Source organism: Balaenoptera borealis (assembly GCF_965194805.1).
Source record: "Balaenoptera borealis genome assembly, chromosome: X".
NCBI classification, from domain to species: domain Eukaryota; kingdom Metazoa; phylum Chordata; class Mammalia; order Artiodactyla; family Balaenopteridae; genus Balaenoptera; species Balaenoptera borealis.
This window is the reverse complement of record NC_138881.1, coordinates 128,440,701-128,462,153: the sequence shown is the minus strand read 5'-3', so window position 1 is coordinate 128,462,153 and position 21,453 is coordinate 128,440,701. Positions and strand designations below refer to the sequence as shown.

Here is a 21,453-nt window from a genome sequence, read left to right as displayed (position 1 = left end):
ACAACGGCTAAATATTTCTTAGCAAGGGATGGTCGTAGTCTAGACTGCGCTACCAGTGTATTATTGTTTGATGAGAAAAATCACTTGCTGAACAGAATATACAGTGTAATTTCATTTTGTGTGTGTGGAGAAAAGAAGAGTCTGGGAGGCTTCCCTTCCCTTTTGCTGAATGAGCTCCCACTTGCCCTTTACCTTTCGTTTCATTCCACAAACCTAAAATGATAGTCCAGCAAAGCTGGTCAGCGGGATAGACAGAGAAGCACAGACGGTGCATTAGCCAGTTCTGGTCGGCTGTGCAGTGAAGACAAGCCCCGAATCTCTGCGGCTTTCGACCGCAAAGCCTTCTCAGTTGTCGCCTGTGGGACAGTCCGTCACGGTCCCCACGTGAGGCATGCCGGCCGGCGTCCTGGCAGGGGAAAAAGGGAGAGTGCAGGATCGCAGGACGCCTCTCTTCTCTTTAGGAGGGGCACCCGTCACCCCACTCACGTTATACTGGTCAAGGCGAGTCAGCTGGCTAGGGCCAAGTTGAAGGGAGCAGAGGTGAGGAGAGATTCACGCACATTCACACGCAGCGTGACACTTCTGCAAGTGACGACCCAGGAGGGAGGGCCAGCCAATACTCGACACTGTAAGCCACCAGAGACTGACTGACATTGTGCCGAATTTTTAAATTGGATGTAACGAAAGCTTTCTGTTCTCCCCCTTCAGAAACTCCTCTTCTCAGAGGAGCAGAGAGTAGACTACGTGCAAGTGGACGAGCAGAAGACGCAAGCTCTGCAGAGCACAAAGCAGGAGTGGACGGACGAGAGGCAGTCCAAAGCGTGACGGCGCTGGGCTGCGGGCAGGGGCTCTGAGCGGGGCCGGCCCTCGTCAGCGGCCGCGCTCGCCCCTGCCGAGCCTCAGGCCGGTGCGCCGGGACGTAGACAGCTCCATCCCGGCAGGGTGGGAGCCACCAAAGCAAAAGAGGCGTCAGAAATCTTCTCCAGTGGAGCCTTTGACGTGCAGATTGGAGCCAACGGGATGACATCTTTTGACTCCAGCGCCTGAAGTCTCGACCTCTGTCCTGTGCTTCCGCTGGAATCATGAATGATCCGAGGAGAGACGCGCCTGGACACCATCTTGTCCCCACCCCTGAGGACACAGTGCAAGACACCAAGCCTAGGGATGGTGGCAGGAAGACAATGCCAGTGACAGGAGCATTGAGTCCCGAGGTCCGGCATGAGCAGATCAGATGACCCCCGGTGGCTCTAGGGACATCGTTGTGCTTAAGCAGCCGCCTGTGGCCGGGTGTCCCTTTGCTGTTGGCCTTTTCCCGGCATGCTTTCACACGCACCGTCTCATCTCTTCCCCTCAAAGACCTCGGAAGCTAGGCTTGGCGGCGATCACTGCTCCCACTTCGAGGAAAACAATACCAAGAACCAGAGAAGGGAACGCTTGGCCCAGGATGACTCATGGAGTGAGACAGCGAGTCCGGCTCCTTCCGCCGTCTACTGCTGCCTCAGTCACTTAGGGTAACTTCGGAGACGCGTGGGAGACACGTGCAGACACGGGATGACTCATCATCTCCTCTCCCTTTCATAGGATTTTGAGCAGGTGCTTTTCCACTTGAAAGGTATGCCTGTCGAGCCAGGGTTTCTTTGTGTGGTGTCCAAACGGGGCACTCTAGCGTAATCAGCAGTTACCATTAGAGACACCTCCCGACAATCAGTGTGAAATCCATGCTTGGTTCACGTGGTCCCCTTGCCATGTGTGTCCCATGAGCTGGCTAGTGCTGGCAGAAGAACCTTTGCCACCCCGGGGAAAGCTATCCCTGGCCACACTGTGCTGGACTCAAGCTTCTGAGTGATTGTTATGACCCAAACAACAACAACAAACCAACCAACCGAAAACCGGTGACTTCAAGTCTCGGGTTTCCCGGCTAATGTTTCCCTTCTGCTTTAGTGGTGACTAGCTCTGGAGCGTGCACACGTTCCCACCATGCAATGAGGGCATCTTGTCACCCCTTCCTTCCTGGGGCACTGGGGTTCAGGGGACCCAGACGACAGGCTCGATTGGGCACGGAGTTTTACTTAATGCCCCTACCTGATCCTTCTGAGCACCTGCAGCCAGAAGACAAATCTGAACAACTGGGTAGTCGGCAGGTTCTGGCCCACTGTTCGGCCACGGTGTCTCATATACGGGGACGGATCACGTAGGCGGGCAGGTCTGCGGCAGCCAGGGTTAGGCAGGGCAACTGTAAGCTTTGCTGCAGGGTTTCAGGGTCTCGAACTGCTCCGAAGGTAAGTGCCAAAATCTTGGTTTTTCAGACCAGAAAAGAAGTAATTTTGGTGTTCAAAGCAGCACGGTCTGGTGACATCATTTTCTTCCCAGAGCAAGACGGGGGGCAATTGCCAAGGGCTTGGACTGAGTTAAGAGTCCTTAGTGAGCCTGGATGGAGCCACGAGAGGGCTCCCTGAGCCCACGGCCTGCTCCCCGGCCAGAGCCTGTAAGGAGCTGCCTTCTTCCTTCTGTGACTTGCAAGGAGTCACAGAGCCTCAGGCAGGAATCCAGGGCTACGGACTGCCAGTTCCCATAGATGGTGGCTTCCCTATGTGTGGGCCACCTGTGTTTAGGTCACTGATTGCCTGACAAAGGCCAGTGCAGAAAAACTGTTCGTCCAAGTGTCAAGTACCTCAGCAGATTGAGGATAGATTGGAATAGTAAAGGCAGCTGAAATTTTGTCGGCAGTGAAATGTCATCCAGTTGACCAAAAAACAAAAATCTGTTTCTACAAAACGTTTCCAGGGACATGCTTACTGCACGAAACAATAGACACTCGAGCAGTGTGACTTGTTTGGAAGTGATTAGGGATTTAAAAAAATATGACTTCGCCAGGGCGTATAGGATTATGTCTTGGGTGTATGGGATTCCCAGGGTGTATGGGATTATGCCTTGCTTTGATAAAACTGCCAATGGATAGCTACACAAAGGCATAATGATTCAGGGACACAAAATACAGATAGTTTTGAGCTGACGGCAGCATATGCTCCTGGGAAAGGCACCGTAAATCACAACGATGCCGGCCAAATCTTGTTTTCCGGCAGAGGTAATCCACGTGTAATGGAGGGCTATGATTCTGATGGGGTCTGAGGGATTTTTGTGTTTTTTTTTTTTTTACCAGAAATGATCCCAGATACCACTCCAAGTCAAGTACACATGGCATGTCTGTACACTGCGCAGAGTACACCTTTCTAGAAGATCTGGGAATCAACAGGACAGTGCAGCAATTAATCTCGCATTATTTTCTGTAGCTCCTTTTTGCTCCGTTTCCTTCCGTCTCCTTTCATTAGGAAATACTTCCAGATCAGGGGTTTTGTCATGCAGAAAGGGGGACCGAAGGGTCTCAAGCCTAAGTCCACAGGCCCAGGAACGTTGGGAGTTAAGCTTTCCTCGGGGAGGGAGGAGCCCTGAGGCCCAGCACACAGCCTGGCTACAAGCGCATGGTGTGACCCTGGGGACTCAGTGTCCAGGCCACTTCACCACGCAGCAAACAGCAGCTGAGTCGTGGCCGTTGGGTCCGGGTCGAGACTGATGGCTCCCCTTAGGCCTGGCCTCCCCCCTCTCAAGGCCTCCTCCTCGGGCCCCGTTCAAACCACCTTTGTATCCACAACCGTGCAGATGTTTCACAATTCACTATGCCTTTACTATTTCATGTCTGGCATTAATAAAAGTCTTACAAGGAGAGGAATCGTGACCTAAGTGCCCTCTTATTTAAGTGACGACATCTGAAAAACTACGGGACGCATTCTGAAACCTGAATAAGCGGAAGTAGACTTCACTGCCATTTTCAAGTACAACAGACTTCACCTGACTCCCATGGCATGACCTGCATCCATGTTGCTTCGCTGCAAACAGGTGAGCGGGTGGCTGTAAGCAGCGCCGCTCCTGCTCAGCCAAACCACATCTTGACACCTGGGTCAGCAACTAGCTCCGATCATTGGCAGTAAAGTTACCGGCTCTGCCAGATACCACGTATAACACCACCTTTGTCATTAGTGACATTAAAAAGCAACAGCGCCCAGCTTGCTTCTCCCCAGAGGGGGTCTCTTGTGCCACCGCCTCCCTTTTCCCTATGGCTGAGACTCCCAGTTGCCCTGGCTGCCAGGTCAGCAGCATCTCTAGGCCACGATGTGAGGCAGAGACCACCAGAATAGCAGGGGCTCAGGTCTGGGGAAAACAGGCCAAAAGCAGAGACCCTACAGCCAACGGGAGTCCTGGTGCTGAGAGGAAGGAGGAGAAGCCACGTGAAATTCCTCCCCCTGGTCAAGTACGAGGCTGATTACCATGAACGCTTTTTCCTGACACACACTCCAGACCGAGCCCTTGACCTAAAGGAGAGCAGGTCGGCCCACAGGGCTAACCTCAGAAGCAGGGGCCGGGAAACCTGACCTAAAGGTCTCTGAGCCCCAGGCCCCTCGTGCTCTGGCCTCTTTACTTCAGCAGACAGCTCCCTAAGTTGCCAGCTTTCTACTTCTTTATTTTCCTTGATCTTAAATTGCATTTATCGTTATCATTTCCTTATTTTAATTGTCATTTGTTGTTATAAATTTAGTTTTTATTTTCTGCAACTGAGAGCGAGTGGCAGTGGTGGAGGCTGGAGCAGGGGGCCCGACGGGAGACAGCAGAGCCGAGACGCACACTCCCCGCCACGGGCACTTCACCGACGGCAGAGGGGGGCTGGAGAGCCGCGGGGACAGTCAAGGCTGCCAGGTCACTGGAGCTCCACGGGGATGGGAACGAACCTGACCCCACTCTGCCGCCGCGTACAGACATCGGTTCCTGGGGGAGCTCCATGGGGAAGGCAGAACGATCCATGGCACGCGTCCCCTCTGCCTTATCAGAGCCATTTGGCTTCTGTCCAGCACTGTTGTTTTGGTCTTGGTTTCATGGTCGAAACCTCCATTTCCATGAGTTTTATCTTTTGCTTACCTTTGTATGAACAATTGCATCCTAACTGTTTCATATCTGTCTTGAAATGTTAAATCATTTCCATTGTTTAGGTCTTCAACATGAGACTTTTAATTCACTTTCATACTCTACGGTGGTAGGAGTCAGAATAGTGGTTATCTCTATGGGGAAGAGGCAGGAAATAAAAAGTCAACTTGTAAATTCTACTGTATTAGAGAAGGTGATGAGTGGTGTGGAAAAGAACAGCATGAAGAGGATTGGCTGCACGCTGCGCTGTTGGTGGCCGCAGGAAGAAGTAGGGTGAGAAGATGAGACCCGGGCCGACTCGCAGGAGATGAGAGAGTCAGCCAGGCGCAGTATTGGAGAGCACATTCAAGGCAGGGAGAACAGACTGTGCAGAAGCCCTAAGTCAGTAGAAAACCCGGAATGTTGAGGGCACAGGCAAGAGGCCAGCGTGGCTGGCGTGGAGTGAGCAAGAGAGAGCAGGGTGAGAGGGGCGATGGGGGATTCACAGATTAGAGTGTGGGGGCTTGCTGGCCGTTACAAGGGCCTCTGGCTTATGTTCTGGGTGAGAATGGAGCCCGTGACGGGACTTAGGCAGGGGAGACGTGATCTGACTTATATTTTGAAAGGCAGGATAACTGTAGCCACCAGAGCTGCTGCGTGCCGGCGGGGGAGATGCTCCTTCATCACCGTCATCGCCATGCCCACCGCCACCATCCCCAGCACCAGCGTCCCCCTCCCTCCAGCCCACGCGGCCAGAGCTCTCTGGGTTCTGTCCCGGCAGACTCCGCTCACGCACGTGCAGGAACAGGGACCGGATCTCCCCGCCACTGGCTGGCAAGAATCCCCTAAATGCAGCCAAAAGATATGAAACACAGGCTGTGAAGAAACTGGGCCTCAGGCGAGGGAGGACCCTCAGTGACCTCTGGGAGCTGAGACCCCGAAGAGGTGAGCCGTGCAGCTGCCCCAGCTTGCTGTCTACACGGACTGTCCGGACCGAGTCCAGCCGCCTCCCCAGGTCTCGGGGGTGGATCGCAGAGCGCAGGCAGCCGGAGCTGGCGGGTGGAGGACCGGAGAGGACACAGCGGCACAGGGGGAGAACCGTGCCCAAGGGCGGAGGGTCCGCTAGTCCAAACTCCGAATTCGGGTGACATCATATACAGTACTCAGAGGGATCTTGTCTCAGTAGTGTGGAAAACTAAAAGCTGCTCTGCTCCCACCCATAAAGTCTCAAGGCAAGACTCAAAAGGATCAAACTGTTTCCAAGTAAGTTAACAATATTAGATTTTTTTGAAGTTCTGGAAGATACTTAGGAAAAAAAATACCCAGCACCCAAGGAAAAGGGTATGCTAAGATTCAGAAAACTCCAGCCCGTTATGAGGAGACAGATCAATTGATAAAAGACATCCCAATCGGAAAGGAAGAAGCAAAATTTTCTCTGCAGACAACGTGATTGTCTATGTAGAAAACCGAATGCAATGTACAAGAGTGAGGAGAACCAGTCAGTGAGTTTAGCACGATCACAGGGTAAAGGATATCAGAGGGAGCTAACTCCGCCTGCCCACCCAAACGCTCAACTAATTGTTCTTGTACCAGCACTTTTCTGCACTGATCTGAAACAAGTCCAGTCAGCCACAACACTGCTATTTTACTGTGCCTAGGGCTTTTCTATTCTTGTGCAAACCAAGTTTTCAATTTTAGTAGGAAACCAAGCCAATTGTGACAAGGATGTTAGGAAACCAGAAATCTGGTAGTAGGTGTATTTTCTGAAGAGAAATTGTGATAGAGTCTTTTTTTTTTTTAAAGACAGTCTGTTTCCTCTCTCTCTCTCTCTCTCTCTCTCTTTTTTTTCCATGCCGCGTGGCTTACAGGATCTTAGTTCCCCAACCAGGGATCGAACCCGTGCCCCCTGCAGTGGAAGCACGGTGTCCTAACCACTGGACTGACAGGGAATTCCCTGTGATCAAGAGTCTCAAAAAAGAAATAGAAAAGTAAACATTTAGATCAATATTTCTAACTTTTGGAATATACTTTAAGGAAATAACCATTCATGGAAAGAATTACATACATGAATTCCATTGAATCGTTAACCGTAGCGATGAAAAAACTGAAAACAACGTAAATGTTCAATGATTACATTATGATGCATCTTATATACCTTCACTCAATAACATATTTTTGAAGAGTTTTTAGAATGTGGAGAAGCTAGTATGTTAAATGAAAAAAAGTCAGGAAAAAATTGAATGCTAAACTTGATGACTTCTACATCGCATACCGTTATACATTTAGCGTGCAAGTACAACTCAAAAAATAGTTCTAAAATGTTGACAGTAGTTAGTGCTGAACATCGGGCTTGATTTTCATTTTCCTAAACTGTCTTCAATTACCTTGTACTACTGGAATATCTGAATTCCAGAACCTTCCCTCCAACACGAGGACAAAGATAAAAAATCCAGAAATGCATCAGCTGAAAAGAAACTGTGACACAAAACAGTAGCCTAGTTTTATTTTCTGCAGTAATACACATTGAAGCATCCCACTCCTCGAGCCGCAGGGAAACCAAACAAGTGAACCAAGAGATACCAAGGGCCAGTACTGGCAAAACATTAAACCCAAATAACAAAGTGGTGATTACTCAAGTTTGAATTCCCTAAGCCTTGCCTAGTAGGGGACACAAGGTTAGCCCTCAGCCCCCTTTCCTTCGCGTAGCCTTTAGGGAGGCGGGAGCCAAAGGTGCTGAATATTCCCAATCACCCGGGAAAGCTGATCGAAGATGGAGTCGATGGAAATTCGGAAGAGATCAAGGTCTTCAGCAGTCCATCTACTACAAGTGAGGGAAAAGGGAAATCAGGTTAAAGGGGAGATCGCTCACGTAGGTCCAGGGCACCAGCCCCCAGCCCCCTCCTTATACCAAGCCCGTATATGGGCGGCCCCATCACAGCACTCTTAAGACAGAGATCAGATCCCAGCACCTGCCACCGACCCCCGCCCACGGCAGACTCTTCTAGAACTCACATAGTTAGGGCACTGCCATCCACTGTATATTCCTCCCGAATCACGCCTGGGTCACGCTGGGCACCTGCGATCAGAGCTCTGTGGGCCGTGTGTGCCTCCAGGAGGGATCGGAAAGGCACTGTGAGGTTGCTGGGGGAGACGTGGTTAAGGCACCATCCGCTACTGAATCTGCTGGTATCTCGGGCTTGCCCACACCTCAGAGGCCCGTTTTTACCCCAGGATGAGACCGCCCGGAGCCGCCTCCCTAACCCTTCGGTCCTTCCCCACCCTCCAGGCTCCAGGCTCCTCAGGCATTGACAATCCCCTTTCCTGCCAGGCTGCCCGCCCCTGCTGCCCCTGACTGCGCCCTGCGCTCCCCTCCGTCCCCTCCGCCCCCTCCGCAGGCGGCCGCCACGTACCCGGCCACCGCAGCGCTGCCCCAGCCCAGGGAGGCTCCACGGAAAGGATACAGCACCAGCTGTCTTCTTCCAGGCCTGTCAGCCACGAGCGCTGCACCTCCACCACGTCTTAGGGCACGTGACGCCCGCCCACCCTGACGGCCTGCAGCAGGGCCTCTCATCGCTGCTCCTCCTCGGCCAGGCCCACGCCGGGCTTCCGGGCGCCGGGGACCACCCTCGCCTTCAGGGCTACCTGATCTTCTCTGGCAACCAGGAGTCCCGGAGCTTTGCTGGCCACCTCGGCCCCCTGCGCCTGCCGCGCTGCCGTCCCCCGGGGCCTGCATGGCCGCCGCGCGTCCCTCTGAGAGCCGAGGAGAGCCTGCGCGCCTCACGCGGCCCCGCCCCTTCGGCCCCGGGACGCCCAGGGCGCCTGCGCAGACACCCCTGACGACGCCTCCCGGCTCCGGATTGGCTGCCACCCTGCCCCCCGCAGGCCGCCCCGGAGGCCCCGTCGGGCTGCACAGACTCAGCTCCGGCGTGAAGCCCCGCTCCTTTCGGGTGCCCCGGATGCGCCTGCGCAGACCGGCCCCTCCTGTCCGGGGCCGGGCGGCGTGGGGCGGGCGCCGAGTGCCCACGGAGTCACCACCGAGCCGGGAACGCCGCCTTTCCGTTCCCGAGGCCTTGCCCCGTCTCCCAAACCATCTGCTCCAGGCAATAAGGGCCACCCACGCACCCCCATAGCCCTCCGACCCTGCCCCCCGGTAAAGCCCAGAGTAAACCGCAAACAGCAAGGGAAGCGTAGGACCTCCAAGCAGCGGGGTCTCCGCCGAGCGGGGAGGTCAGGGCTGGTGGGCGTCTTCACTGACCCCATCATGGAGGTGCCACCCGCATGACCTCGTCCAGGCCCTATTACCTCCCAAAGGCCCGCCTCCAGAGTCCATCCCGTGGGGGGGGTTAGGGCTTCCATGGGTGAGCTGGGGGAGGGGGAGGGACTGGACGCTCAGGCCATAGGCCAGCGCTGCTCAGCTAACCCGGGCTAGGTTCCCGTGCGTACTCTTAGCGGGGAGCCACTGACTTACCTGACCGAACCCAGAAACAGCATCTTTCCTGCCGGAGAGCTGATCCACGTCAGCTGTCCTGAGAGATGCGCCAGCCAAGGCCTCACAGGTCCCCCCTGGGCCGGCCCGGCCCCTCGCGTCCCAGGGCCAGGAGGTGACACGGGCCGGTCTGGCTTCCTCTCGGCTGTTTGCAGGCCACTCCTCCACCTGCTGGGCTGGTCACCGTCCTTCCGCAGCCCTGCCCTCGGCCCCAGAGGCTGCCCCGAGGTGGGCGCTCACTCAGCAGGCGCCCTCGCCCGGGCTGCCAGTGCTGCACTGGTGAAGCTTTAACACTGGCTCTCCAGACGCAGCAGGGGCCCTGCATCTGCTGATCTCCACGCTGTACCCACTCCCACCACAGCCGACTGACTAGGGAGGCCGAGCCGCGGTCCTGTACGAAAGCCAAGTGGGAATTAAAGCCTCACAGTCACTTACGGAAGACTCAATGAGCTCTCTGTCCCAGGTTCCCCTGTGGGAGTTGCAGAGGGGCAGCCATGAGCAGACATTCTTATAGTTTTTTAGTTTTAGGTTTAGCAAATAGGTTTTAATCATCATCACTGGAAAAAGAAAAAAAAACCATCAGTGCAGAACCGGACTCACATGGGTAGGTAGTGAGTAGGCGTGGACACTGGTTGGACGTGTGCGGGAAAAGCCCAGAGAACGTACTGAGCAAGGGTCTAGCATGTTGGCTTCTGCTGTCGTCCATATCACAAGAGGAAGCTCATGAATTAACCAGACCCACCTGAGGGTCTGAAATAAGGGCAGAAGGAGGGTCAGTGGGACGTCTAGGGGGCTCTGACTCCCGCCTCCGTGAAAAATACCTGATGGACATCCTCATACATACCCATTAAGGGGACCAGTGGCAAGTTCCCAGGAGCAGAATTGCTGGGCTTTAGGGATGGGCAGCCGTCATTGGATTCAGTCGTGCCACGCTGCTCTCTGCTATGGCTGTACCCGTTCTGCACTCCTACTATATTCTTGCGACCTTTGGGGATTTCCTTTCCTGTAACTAGCCTATTCATATCCTTCGCCCATTTCCAAAAACATTGGTATTGCTGTTATCTTCTTGATGACCAGCAGGATATTTTAAAAACATATTCCTTTTTAAAAATTAATTAATTTCTTTTTGGCTGCGTTGGGTCTTCGTTGCTGTGCGCGGGCTTTCTCTAGTTGCGGCGAGCGGGGGCTACTCTTCGTTGCAGTGCACGGGCTTCTCATTGCGGTGGTTTCTCTTGTTGCGGAGCACGGGCTCTAGGCGCAAGGGCTTCAGTAGTTGTGGCTCGCGGGCTTCAGTAGTTGTGACACGCAGGCTCAGCAGTTGTGGCGCACGGGCTTAGTTGCTCCGCGGCACGTGGGATCTTCCCGGACCAGGGCTCGAACCCGTGTCCCCTGCATTGGCAGGTGGATTCTTAACCACTGCGCCACCAGGGAAGTCCCTGTTCTATTTTTTAAAATTTGATGAAGCACTTCAGTAGGCAGGGTACCGTGAAAACCACATGACCACCATATAAAAATCATCTTAAAATGGTAGAGAATATAGTTTTAAATGTATTTTTTTAAATCTAAAACTCAACTGCCAAGAAAGGAAAGGGGATCTCTCGGGCCAAAAGTATTGAGAAATTGCGAATCCTGAGGATCAATAGGAATTACAAAAAGTAAAATCACATATAGAAGTAAGTCGTTATTAGAAATATTAGATTTCACATATAAAATAACTATGTTTTATATATTTAAAAAAGAAGATGAGGAGTTGAAAGTTGGACTGAGTCACAAGATACTATTTAAAAATGACCAGGTGGATTAGAAAAGACCATTTAGAACTTCTAGACATAAAAATAGGGATGTAATTAGAAACTCAATGGGTGAGTTAAACAGACTAAACCCAAAGAGTAATGTAGTGAACCAGAATATAGTTTTGAAGTTACTGATAAGTCAGGACGAGGAGATAAAAACATAAACAAAGTTGAGAAATGGAAGATAGCATGAGAAGGTCAAACATTTGTCCAGTCGGCCTTACAGAAGGAGATAGTAGGGAAAAAATAGAGAAGCAGTATGTGAAGGGATAATGTCAGTTTCTCACAGTTCATGAAAGACACCAATCCTCAGTCCAAAGACTCACAAATAGTTCACTGTAGTCAGATGTTAGTGGTAGAATGTGGATGGTAGGTATATGGGTGTTCATAGCATATCTTCTTCAATTTGGCTGATTATTAGAAAGTTTTCATAATAATAAATTGAAGAAATAAACCCCATGAAAGGAAAATGAATAAAAGTGAGAACAGAAATTAACAAAATAAACAGCAAAATTAGAATCACCACCGACCTAATTTGCTCTTTTAAGAGATTAAAATTGAACGCAACCAATCAAGAGAAAGCAATGCATGCAAATAAACAATATTAAGAATGCAAAGGAGGTAATAATTGCAAATACATCAGAGATTAATGACGTGAGGATAGTATGAACAACTTCATATTGAGTGAATTTGAAAACTTTAGTGAAAACAGGCAAATTCTCAGAAAAATATTATTAAAAACTGACTCAAGTAAAAACAGAAAACACAAATTATTAGAGAAACTGAATACGTAGGGAAGTTTTTACTACAAAGGATCACGAGGCCCCCAAAACTTTACAGAAACCTTCTATCAAAAGGGAGCGATCATTGCAGTCTTACACAAGCACCTCCAGGGAAAGGCAAAAAGAGGAAATACTACACAGCTTATTTCGTAAGGCTACAATAACTTGATACCAAAACAAAGAGCACTAACACAAGTAGAAAATTATATATCAATCTCACTCATTCACGCAGGTTAAAATTCCTAAGCAAGAATAAGTCCAACCAAATCTTGCACGTGAATGTTCATAGCATCATTCTTCATAATGGCCAACGAGCGAAAGCAACCGAAGTGTTCACCAAATGCTGAACGGGTGAATAAAATGTGGTATGGCTACACAATGGAGTGTTATGCAGCCATACCATGAAATCAGATCCATGAAACAACAAGGATGAACCTTGCAAACAATACGCTGAGTGAAAGAAGCCAGTCACAAAAGACCACTCCTTTGGATTTCTGGACCCAATTCCAGGATGTGTGTGTGTCGGCTGGGGTGGGTTCCCACATAACACCAAGCAATTCTCGGACACCGGCAGGGTGTCCGAGGAGTCAACTCCATTCTGACCCTTTCTCCCGGGAGATAGCATCCGATTCCACAGGTTACAGGTTCAGTCCTACAGGACCGCCCACCCCTTCCAACTTGAGCTGCTAGTCACCGTCCCAGGTTGTTATCTGTGCTTCTGACTGGCTGGCTACAGATGGGAGGTCCCCACGTCCCCCTCCTTGGGTTTGACTCATTCGCTAGGGCAGCTCACAGAATTCGGGGAAGCACTTACTTACGTTTACCAGTTTATTCTAAAAGGGTATGATAAAGGATGCAGATGAACATCCAGATGGAAGAGAGGCACAGGGCGAGGCATGAGGAAAGGGCCCGGAGCTTCCACGCCATCACCAGGGGCCACTCTCCCAGCACCCCCACATGTTCACCAACCCGGGAGCCCTCTGGACCCAGTCCTCCTGGGTTTTATGGAGGCTTCATGATACAGTGTGACTGGTGAAATCATTGGCCGTTGGTGATGGAGTCAAGCTCCAGCCCCTCCCCACTCCCCGGAGATCAGGTGGGGCCGGGGAGTGGGGCTGAAAGTTCCAAGCTTCCGACCACATGGTTGGTTCTCCTGGCGAGTAGGAGGCACGTTGTTAGGCGCCACCTAAAAGTCACCTCGTTCCTGTCATAAGCGACATCTCTGTCATTCTCAACACGTAGGAAATTCGAAGGGTTTTGGGAGCTGTGACCCAGGAATTGTGGACTGAAGACCAACTATATATGAGAAATAAATATTTGGTCATCTGAACGACCAAATATATATTTCTTGTAAATCACAGTATCACAACCACGTATTGTATGATTCCATTTGTATGACATGTCTAGAATAGCAAACCTATAGAGACAGAAATTAGATTCGTGGTGGTTGCCTAGAGCTTGGGGAGAGACTGGGACTAGGGGATGACGGCTAAGGGGTGCAGGATTTCGTTTTGGGGTGATGAAAATATTCTAAAATTGAGGTAGGTGATGATTGCACAAACATGTGAATATCCTAAGCACCACCGAATTGTACACTTTAAGTGAGCGAATTGCATGGTATGGAATTCTATCTCAGTAAAGCTGTTTACAAAAGGAATCCTAAAGATTTTAGTAAAATAAGTTCAGCACTTTATAAAACTGAAAATGTGCATGAACGGGCTTCCCTGGTGGCGCAGTGGTTAAGAATCCGCCTGCCAATGCAGGGGACACGGGTTCGAGCCCTGGTCGGGGAAGATCCCACATGCCGCGGAGCAACGAAGCCCGTGCGCCACAACTACTGAGCCCGCGTGCCACAACTACTGAGCCGCTGTGCCACAACTACTGAAGCCCACGCTCCTAGAGCCCGTGCTCCCCAACAAGAGAAGCCACCGCAATGAGAAGCCCGTGCAGCGCAGCGAAGAGTAGCCCCAGCTCGCCTCAACTAGACAAAGCCCGCACGCAGCGACGAACACCCAACGCAGCCAAAGATAAATAAATTAATTAATTAATTTAAAAAATACGCACGAACAAGTCGGAATTTTTCCAGGTACGCAAAGTGGGTTTAACATTTGAGAACCTGTTCATGGACATCTCGGTAAAGACGGCAGATTGACCACGGACTTCTGTTTTCCCTGCGTCCCAAACCATCCTCTAAAATCACAGTGAAGGATTTGTTAAAGGCATAAACCCACGCGGCTGTGAAGAACTGAAGAAGACAACACAGTAACGTATTGGAAACTGGAAAGCAGGTGGATTTGTAGTAAATGATTTATCAGACCCAAGAGAGTTGAATCCTAAATACACTGCGGGGGAAGGCAAGACCCCCACTCCCCGGAGGCTGGCCTCTGTGACTTCCCCTCTCCTGCTTCACACAAAAGATGAAGTGTAGTCTCTGGAGAGAGTAAAACAAGGGGTCTCTGCCCTGGGGGATGCTAGACACATCTGACCGAGCATACTAGGCTAAAAACAACGTAAGTAAATATGCACAATAGATACGCGAGCCTTTCCCGAGCCCTTTTCCAGCGGCTCTCTTCCAGAATGTTGACAACCAGACCTTTACAATTGGGTCTAGAGATTCGAAGACAGTTCTCTGACCTATTTGAGCAGCCCAAGAGGCAAGACATGGGTCATAATATTAGGGGCACCCCAAGAAAATCGTCCGGCAAGGTCACCTTGCAGTGAACCCCACAGCTGACAAGCACCACCCATGTAGTCGGAGCTTCGGATCAGCGTTTTGGCCTTTCACTCTTAAATATGAGCAGACAGCCAATGATTTTATCAGACATCTCAGGGAAGCTCTAGCATAAAGACAGAAACCAAACAAACGGGTTGGAAGAAACAAAAACTGTGCCAGAAGGAGAAACATTTTTTTTCAAGTCTCTTATTGTTACAAATACCCCCTGAGAGGTGAGCTGTCAGGGCCATAAATTAAAGGAATCTTATCAAGTCAGTCAAGCTCATTAACACGTTAAAGGAGAAAAGCCATGTGAGTGTCTCAGGTGCAGCAAAAACAGTCAGCAGGACTGACCAGCCAGTCACATATGGGAACGTGATGTGTGAACAGAGGCTGCACTCCTGGGGAAAGGAGGGCTGCCCACGTGGGGTACAAACAGAACAAAAGGCAATTAATTGTATCCCTGTGTCACCACCACATGTCAAAATCAGTTGAGGCTAGATTATTACTTAAATGTAAAGGAAAAAACGTTATAACTTAGAAGAAGGTGTGGGAAAACAAATTACAACCTCAGCATAGGAAGAACGCTTTAAACAAAATACAAGAGCAAGAAGCTACTCAGGAAAATCTTGATATGTTACATTAAAAGCGAGAACAATTCTTAACTTAAAAAACACCAAGAAAAACCCACTGTAGACTGTGATGGGCTATTAGCAACACACATAACCAACAAATTATTAGTCTCTTAGGTATGTGAGGGAGTACTGAGAAAAATCAGAAAAATACAAACACTTCAGTGTAAAAATTAGCAAAACAAAAACAAACCTAAAACAGATAATTCACAGAAGAGAAAAAAAGAAATGACCCGTAAACATATGAAAGGATGGCCAATTAATTCAGTTCTCAAGGGCGTGGAAAATCAAATCACAGTAAAGTACCATTTTCCTCATATCAGGCTGGTGATAGTCAAGTTGAAGGGGCCCCCATCCCAGGGACACGCCCTAGAAGTTCTTCCACAGGTGCATGAATGCTCACAGCAGCATTGCTTGTAAGAGCCTCCAAACTGGAAACAACTCAAATGTCTGTTGTTGGTGGAACAGTTAAATAAATTATGCGATGGAATCATGTATGCTAATGAAAATGAATGAAATAGGGCACTGACATGGGTGAATGTGAAGTATGTAAATGGAGCGCAAATTGAAGTCACCAAAAATGCATACAATACGGTTCTATTGATAAAAGTTCAAAACAGGCAAAACAAAACAGTATGTCACTTAAGGACACTCACACATTCATAAAACCATCTTTAAAAACAAAAGTGGTAAACACCAAGTTCAGGATAGCACTCACTCCCTTGGGGGGCAAGAAGGCAGCAGTAGAAGGGGGCCCTCGGCATGTGCCGTGTGTGTCGTGTAGCGGTGGTGTAGTCTGAAGCCGGATGGAGATGCCATGGCTGTGTGCTGCACACGTTATCCCTGTTTGTATTGTATAAAGTATCTTTAAATGCACTTGGGATGTCTTTACGAAAGCTTTCGTAAGTGTGATTGACCTTTTCAGGATTTCAAGTCTCTAAGGTATCGTGGGCCTGTCAGATCCGTGAAATGATTTCTTCTTGGGGGAGATTTTGGCCAGCTGCTTCAATGGTGAATGAAGGCATAGCTTCATGTGAAGGCCAAATGGGCTGTACTGTATTTCAAAGCCAGCTCTCCTTCCGAGGTGCAGGCCGCGAGCTGCACAGGACTCGTCGGGCCGCTGTTGTCCGATGGCAGCTGCTCTTCCCCTGGGCGGCCCGGCCCGAAATCGGTAACGCGCATCCTGTGACGTTGGTTTCTAGGAGGAGCACGGAGAAGCCAACTTGCTGAGCAGTGGAGCCCTGACGTGGACGAGGAAATTCAGCCTGGATTATTTAGCCCTGGACTTCAACTCAGCGTCACCAGCCCCTGTGCAGCAGGTAGGAAGTACTCTGTGTCTGAGAATTCCCAGGAGATTCCATTTCGGTTTGGATTTTGTTTCGATGATTCCACCATGGATGTTCTCTTTGCAAAGTCTGAGACATACAGACACGTACAGTGAAGAGTCTTAAAATCAGCCCTAATTCTGCCGCCCAGAAGCCCTGGTGTATTTCCCTCGGGGGGAACGTTCTTTGCACGTCTATGTGTAAATGGACGTAGTCTTCGTGCTCTTCAAAATTCGGACCACAAGGTTTGTTGAGAAATTGCTCTGGCAGAGATGAGGGTGGGGTAAAGTGTAGTCCAGGCATAGGAAGGGCCTGCTGAGGGAAGAAGTAACAGCCCCGTTTGGCTAGACTCTGGGGAGTGGTGACGGGAGCTGTCAGCTGGCTTTGAAACAGCTCCGTCAAGGGCCTCAAGTGCCAGGTTGGGCAGTTTTGACTCCTCTGAGTAGTATTCTTGTCTGTGGAGTGGTCAGCAGAAATAACGCCTACGTTGAAGCCTGTCGTGAGGATTCAGTGAGTCAATACGTGTAAGGGACCTTAGCCATTGACTGTTGTCACTCACTGCACAGGGGAAGCCATGGAATGAGTGGCTGGTAAGCAGTGGACAACGGCTAAATATTTCTTAGCAAGGGATGGTCGTAGTCTAGACTGCGCTACCAGTGTATTATTGTTTGATGAGAAAAATCACTTGCTGAACAGAATATACAGTGTAATTTCATTTTGTGTGTGTGGAGAAAAGAAGAGTCTGGGAGGCTTCCCTTCCCTTTTGCTGAATGAGCTCCCACTTGCCCTTTACCTTTCGTTTCATTCCACAAACCTAAAATGATAGTCCAGCAAAGCTGGTCAGCGGGATAGACAGAGAAGCACAGACGGTGCATTAGCCAGTTCTGGTCGGCTGTGCAGTGAAGACAAGCCCCGAATCTCTGCGGCTTTCGACCGCAAAGGCTTCTCAGTTGTCGCCTGTGGGACAGTCCGTCACGGTCCCCACGTGAGGCATGCCGGCCGGCGTCCTGGCAGGGGAAAAAGGGAGAGTGCAGGATCGCAGGACGCCTCTCTTCTCTTTAGGAGGGGCACCCGTCACCCCACTCACGTTATACTGGTCAAGGCGAGTCAGCTGGCTAGGGCCAAGTTGAAGGGAGCAGAGGTGAGGAGAGATTCACGCACATTCACACGCAGCGTGACACTTCTGCAAGTGACGACCCAGGAGGGAGGGCCAGCCAATACTCGACACTGTAAGCCACCAGAGACTGACTGACATTGTGCCGAATTTTTAAATTGGATGTAACGAAAGCTTTCTGTTCTCCCCCTTCAGAAACTCCTCTTCTCAGAGGAGCAGAGAGTAGACTACGTGCAAGTGGACGAGCAGAAGACGCAAGCTCTGCAGAGCACAAAGCAGGAGTGGACGGACGAGAGGCAGTCCAAAGCGTGACGGCGCTGGGCTGCGGGCAGGGGCTCTGAGCGGGGCCGGCCCTCGTCAGCGGCCGCGCTCGCCCCTGCCGAGCCTCAGGCCGGTGCGCCGGGACGTAGACAGCTCCATCCCGGCAGGGTGGGAGCCACCAAAGCAAAAGAGGCGTCAGAAATCTTCTCCAGTGGAGCCTTTGACGTGCAGATTGGAGCCAACGGGATGACATCTTTTGACTCCAGCGCCTGAAGTCTCGACCTCTGTCCTGTGCTTCCGCTGGAATCATGAATGATCCGAGGAGAGACGCGCCTGGACACCATCTTGTCCCCACCCCTGAGGACACAGTGCAAGACACCAAGCCTAGGGATGGTGGCAGGAAGACAATGCCAGTGACAGGAGCATTGAGTCCCGAGGTCCGGCATGAGCAGATCAGATGACCCCCGGTGGCTCTAGGGACATCGTTGTGCTTAAGCAGCCGCCTGTGGCCGGGTGTCCCTTTGCTGTTGGCCTTTTCCCGGCATGCTTTCACACGCACCGTCTCATCTCTTCCCCTCAAAGACCTCGGAAGCTAGGCTTGGCGGCGATCACTGCTCCCACTTCGAGGAAAACAATACCAAGAACCAGAGAAGGGAACGCTTGGCCCAGGATGACTCATGGAGTGAGACAGCGAGTCCGGCTCCTTCCGCCGTCTACTGCTGCCTCAGTCACTTAGGGTAACTTCGGAGACGCGTGGGAGACACGTGCAGACACGGGATGACTCATCATCTCCTCTCCCTTTCATAGGATTTTGAGCAGGTGCTTTTCCACTTGAAAGGTATGCCTGTCGAGCCAGGGTTTCTTTGTGTGGTGTCCAAACGGGGCACTCTAGCGTAATCAGCAGTTACCATTAGAGACACCTCCCGACAATCAGTGTGAAATCCATGCTTGGTTCACGTGGTCCCCTTGCCATGTGTGTCCCATGAGCTGGCTAGTGCTGGCAGAAGAACCTTTGCCACCCCGGGGAAAGCTATCCCTGGCCACACTGTGCTGGACTCAAGCTTCTGAGTGATTGTTATGACCCAAACAACAACAACAAACCAACCAACCGAAAACCGGTGACTTCAAGTCTCGGGTTTCCCGGCTAATGTTTCCCTTCTGCTTTAGTGGTGACTAGCTCTGGAGCGTGCACACGTTCCCACCATGCAATGAGGGCATCTTGTCACCCCTTCCTTCCTGGGGCACTGGGGTTCAGGGGACCCAGACGACAGGCTCGATTGGGCACGGAGTTTTACTTAATGCCCCTACCTGATCCTTCTGAGCACCTGCAGCCAGAAGACAAATCTGAACAACTGGGTAGTCGGCAGGTTCTGGCCCACTGTTCGGCCACGGTGTCTCATATACGGGGACGGATCACGTAGGCGGGCAGGTCTGCGGCAGCCAGGGTTAGGCAGGGCAACTGTAAGCTTTGCTGCAGGGTTTCAGGGTCTCGAACTGCTCCGAAGGTAAGTGCCAAAATCTTGGTTTTTCAGACCAGAAAAGAAGTAATTTTGGTGTTCAAAGCAGCACGGTCTGGTGACATCATTTTCTTCCCAGAGCAAGACGGGGGGCAATTGCCAAGGGCTTGGACTGAGTTAAGAGTCCTTAGTGAGCCTGGATGGAGCCACGAGAGGGCTCCCTGAGCCCACGGCCTGCTCCCCGGCCAGAGCCTGTAAGGAGCTGCCTTCTTCCTTCTGTGACTTGCAAGGAGTCACAGAGCCTCAGGCAGGAATCCAGGGCTACGGACTGCCAGTTCCCATAGATGGTGGCTTCCCTATGTGTGGGCCACCTGTGTTTAGGTCACTGATTGCCTGACAAAGGCCAGTGCAGAAAAACTGTTCATCCAAGTGTCAAGTACCTCAGCAGATTGAGGATAGATTGGAATAGTAAAGGCAGCTGAAATTTTGTCGGCAGTGAAATGTCATCCAGTTGACCAAAAAACAAAAATCTGTTTCTACAAAACGTTTCCAGGGACATGCTTACTGCACGAAACAATAGACACTCGAGCAGTGTGACTTGTTTGGAAGTGATTAGGGATTTAAAAAAATATGACTTCGCCAGGGCGTATAGGATTATGTCTTGGGTGTATGGGATTCCCAGGGTGTATGGGATTATGCCTTGCTTTGATAACACTGCCAATGGATAGCTACACAAAGGCATAATGATTCAGGGACACAAAATACAGATAGTTTTGAGCTGACGGCAGCATATGCTCCTGGGAAAGGCACCGAAAATCACAACGATGCCGGCCAAATCTTGTTTTCCGGCAGAGGTAATCCACGTGTAATGGAGGGCTATGATTCTGATGGGGTCTGAGGGATTTTTGTGTGTTTTTTTTTTTTACCAGAAATGATCCCAGATACCACTCCAAGTCAAGTACACATGGCATGTCTGTACACTGCGCAGAGTACACCTTTCTAGAAGATCTGGGAATCAACAGGACAGTGCAGCAATTAATCTCGCATTATTTTCTGTAGCTCCTTTTTGCTCCGTTTCCTTCCGTCTCCTTTCATTAGGAAATACTTCCAGATCAGGGGTTTTGTCATGCAGAAAGGGGGACCGAAGGGTCTCAAGCCTAAGTCCACAGGCCCAGGAACGTTGGGAGTTAAGCTTTCCTCGGGGAGGGAGGAGCCCTGAGGCCCAGCACACAGCCTGGCTACAAGCGCATGGTGTGACCCTGGGGACTCAGTGTCCAGGCCACTTCACCACGCAGCAAACAGCAGCTGAGTCGTGGCCGTTGGGTCCGGGTCGAGACTGATGGCTCCCCTTAGGCCTGGCCTCCCCCCTCTCAAGGCCTCCTCCTCGGGCCCCGTTCAAACCACCTTTGTATCCACAACCGTGCAGATGTTTCACAATTCACTATGCCTTTACTATTTCATGTCTGGCATTAATAAAAGTCTTACAAGGAGAGGAATCGTGACCTAAGTGCCCTCTTATTTAAGTGACGACATCTGAAAAACTACGGGACGCATTCTGAAACCTGAATAAGCGGAAGTAGACTTCACTGCCATTTTCAAGTACAACAGACTTCACCTGACTCCCATGGCATGACCTGCATCCATGTTGCTTCGCTGCAAACAGGTGAGCGGGTGGCTGTAAGCAGCGCCGCTCCTGCTCAGCCAAACCACATCTTGACACCTGGGTCAGCAACTAGCTCCGATCATTGGCAGTAAAGTTACCGGCTCTGCCAGATACCACGTATAACACCACCTTTGTCATTAGTGACATTAAAAAGCAACAGCGCCCAGCTTGCTTCTCCCCAGAGGGGGTCTCTTGTGCCACCGCCTCCCTTTTCCCTATGGCTGAGACTCCCAGTTGCCCTGGCTGCCAGGTCAGCAGCATCTCTAGGCCACGA

The 21,453-nt window shown here is 50.9% G+C and overlaps 1 protein-coding gene and 1 long non-coding RNA gene across 2 annotated transcripts; one reads left to right on the top strand and one right to left on the bottom strand.

Moving 5' to 3' along the window:
• Positions 1–7,429: 7,429 nt before the first annotated feature.
• Positions 7,430–10,287, bottom strand: LOC309620192 (uncharacterized protein; the record flags this gene model as incomplete). Its single annotated transcript, XM_082376243.1, has 8 exons — positions 7,430–7,774; positions 7,966–8,094; positions 8,415–9,163; positions 9,256–9,316; positions 9,422–9,479; positions 9,680–9,830; positions 10,182–10,189; positions 10,284–10,287. 8 exons carry the CDS (start codon positions 10,285–10,287, stop codon positions 7,663–7,665), a joined length of 1,272 nt encoding a protein of 423 aa, XP_082232369.1. The 3' UTR covers positions 7,430–7,662.
• A 5,801-nt stretch (positions 10,288–16,088) lies between these two features.
• Positions 16,089–21,012, top strand: LOC309621237. Its single transcript, XR_014239844.1, has 2 exons — positions 16,089–18,897; positions 20,446–21,012. It is a non-coding gene; the product is annotated as an uncharacterized lncRNA (long non-coding RNA).
• The last annotated feature ends 441 nt before the right edge of the window (positions 21,013–21,453 follow it).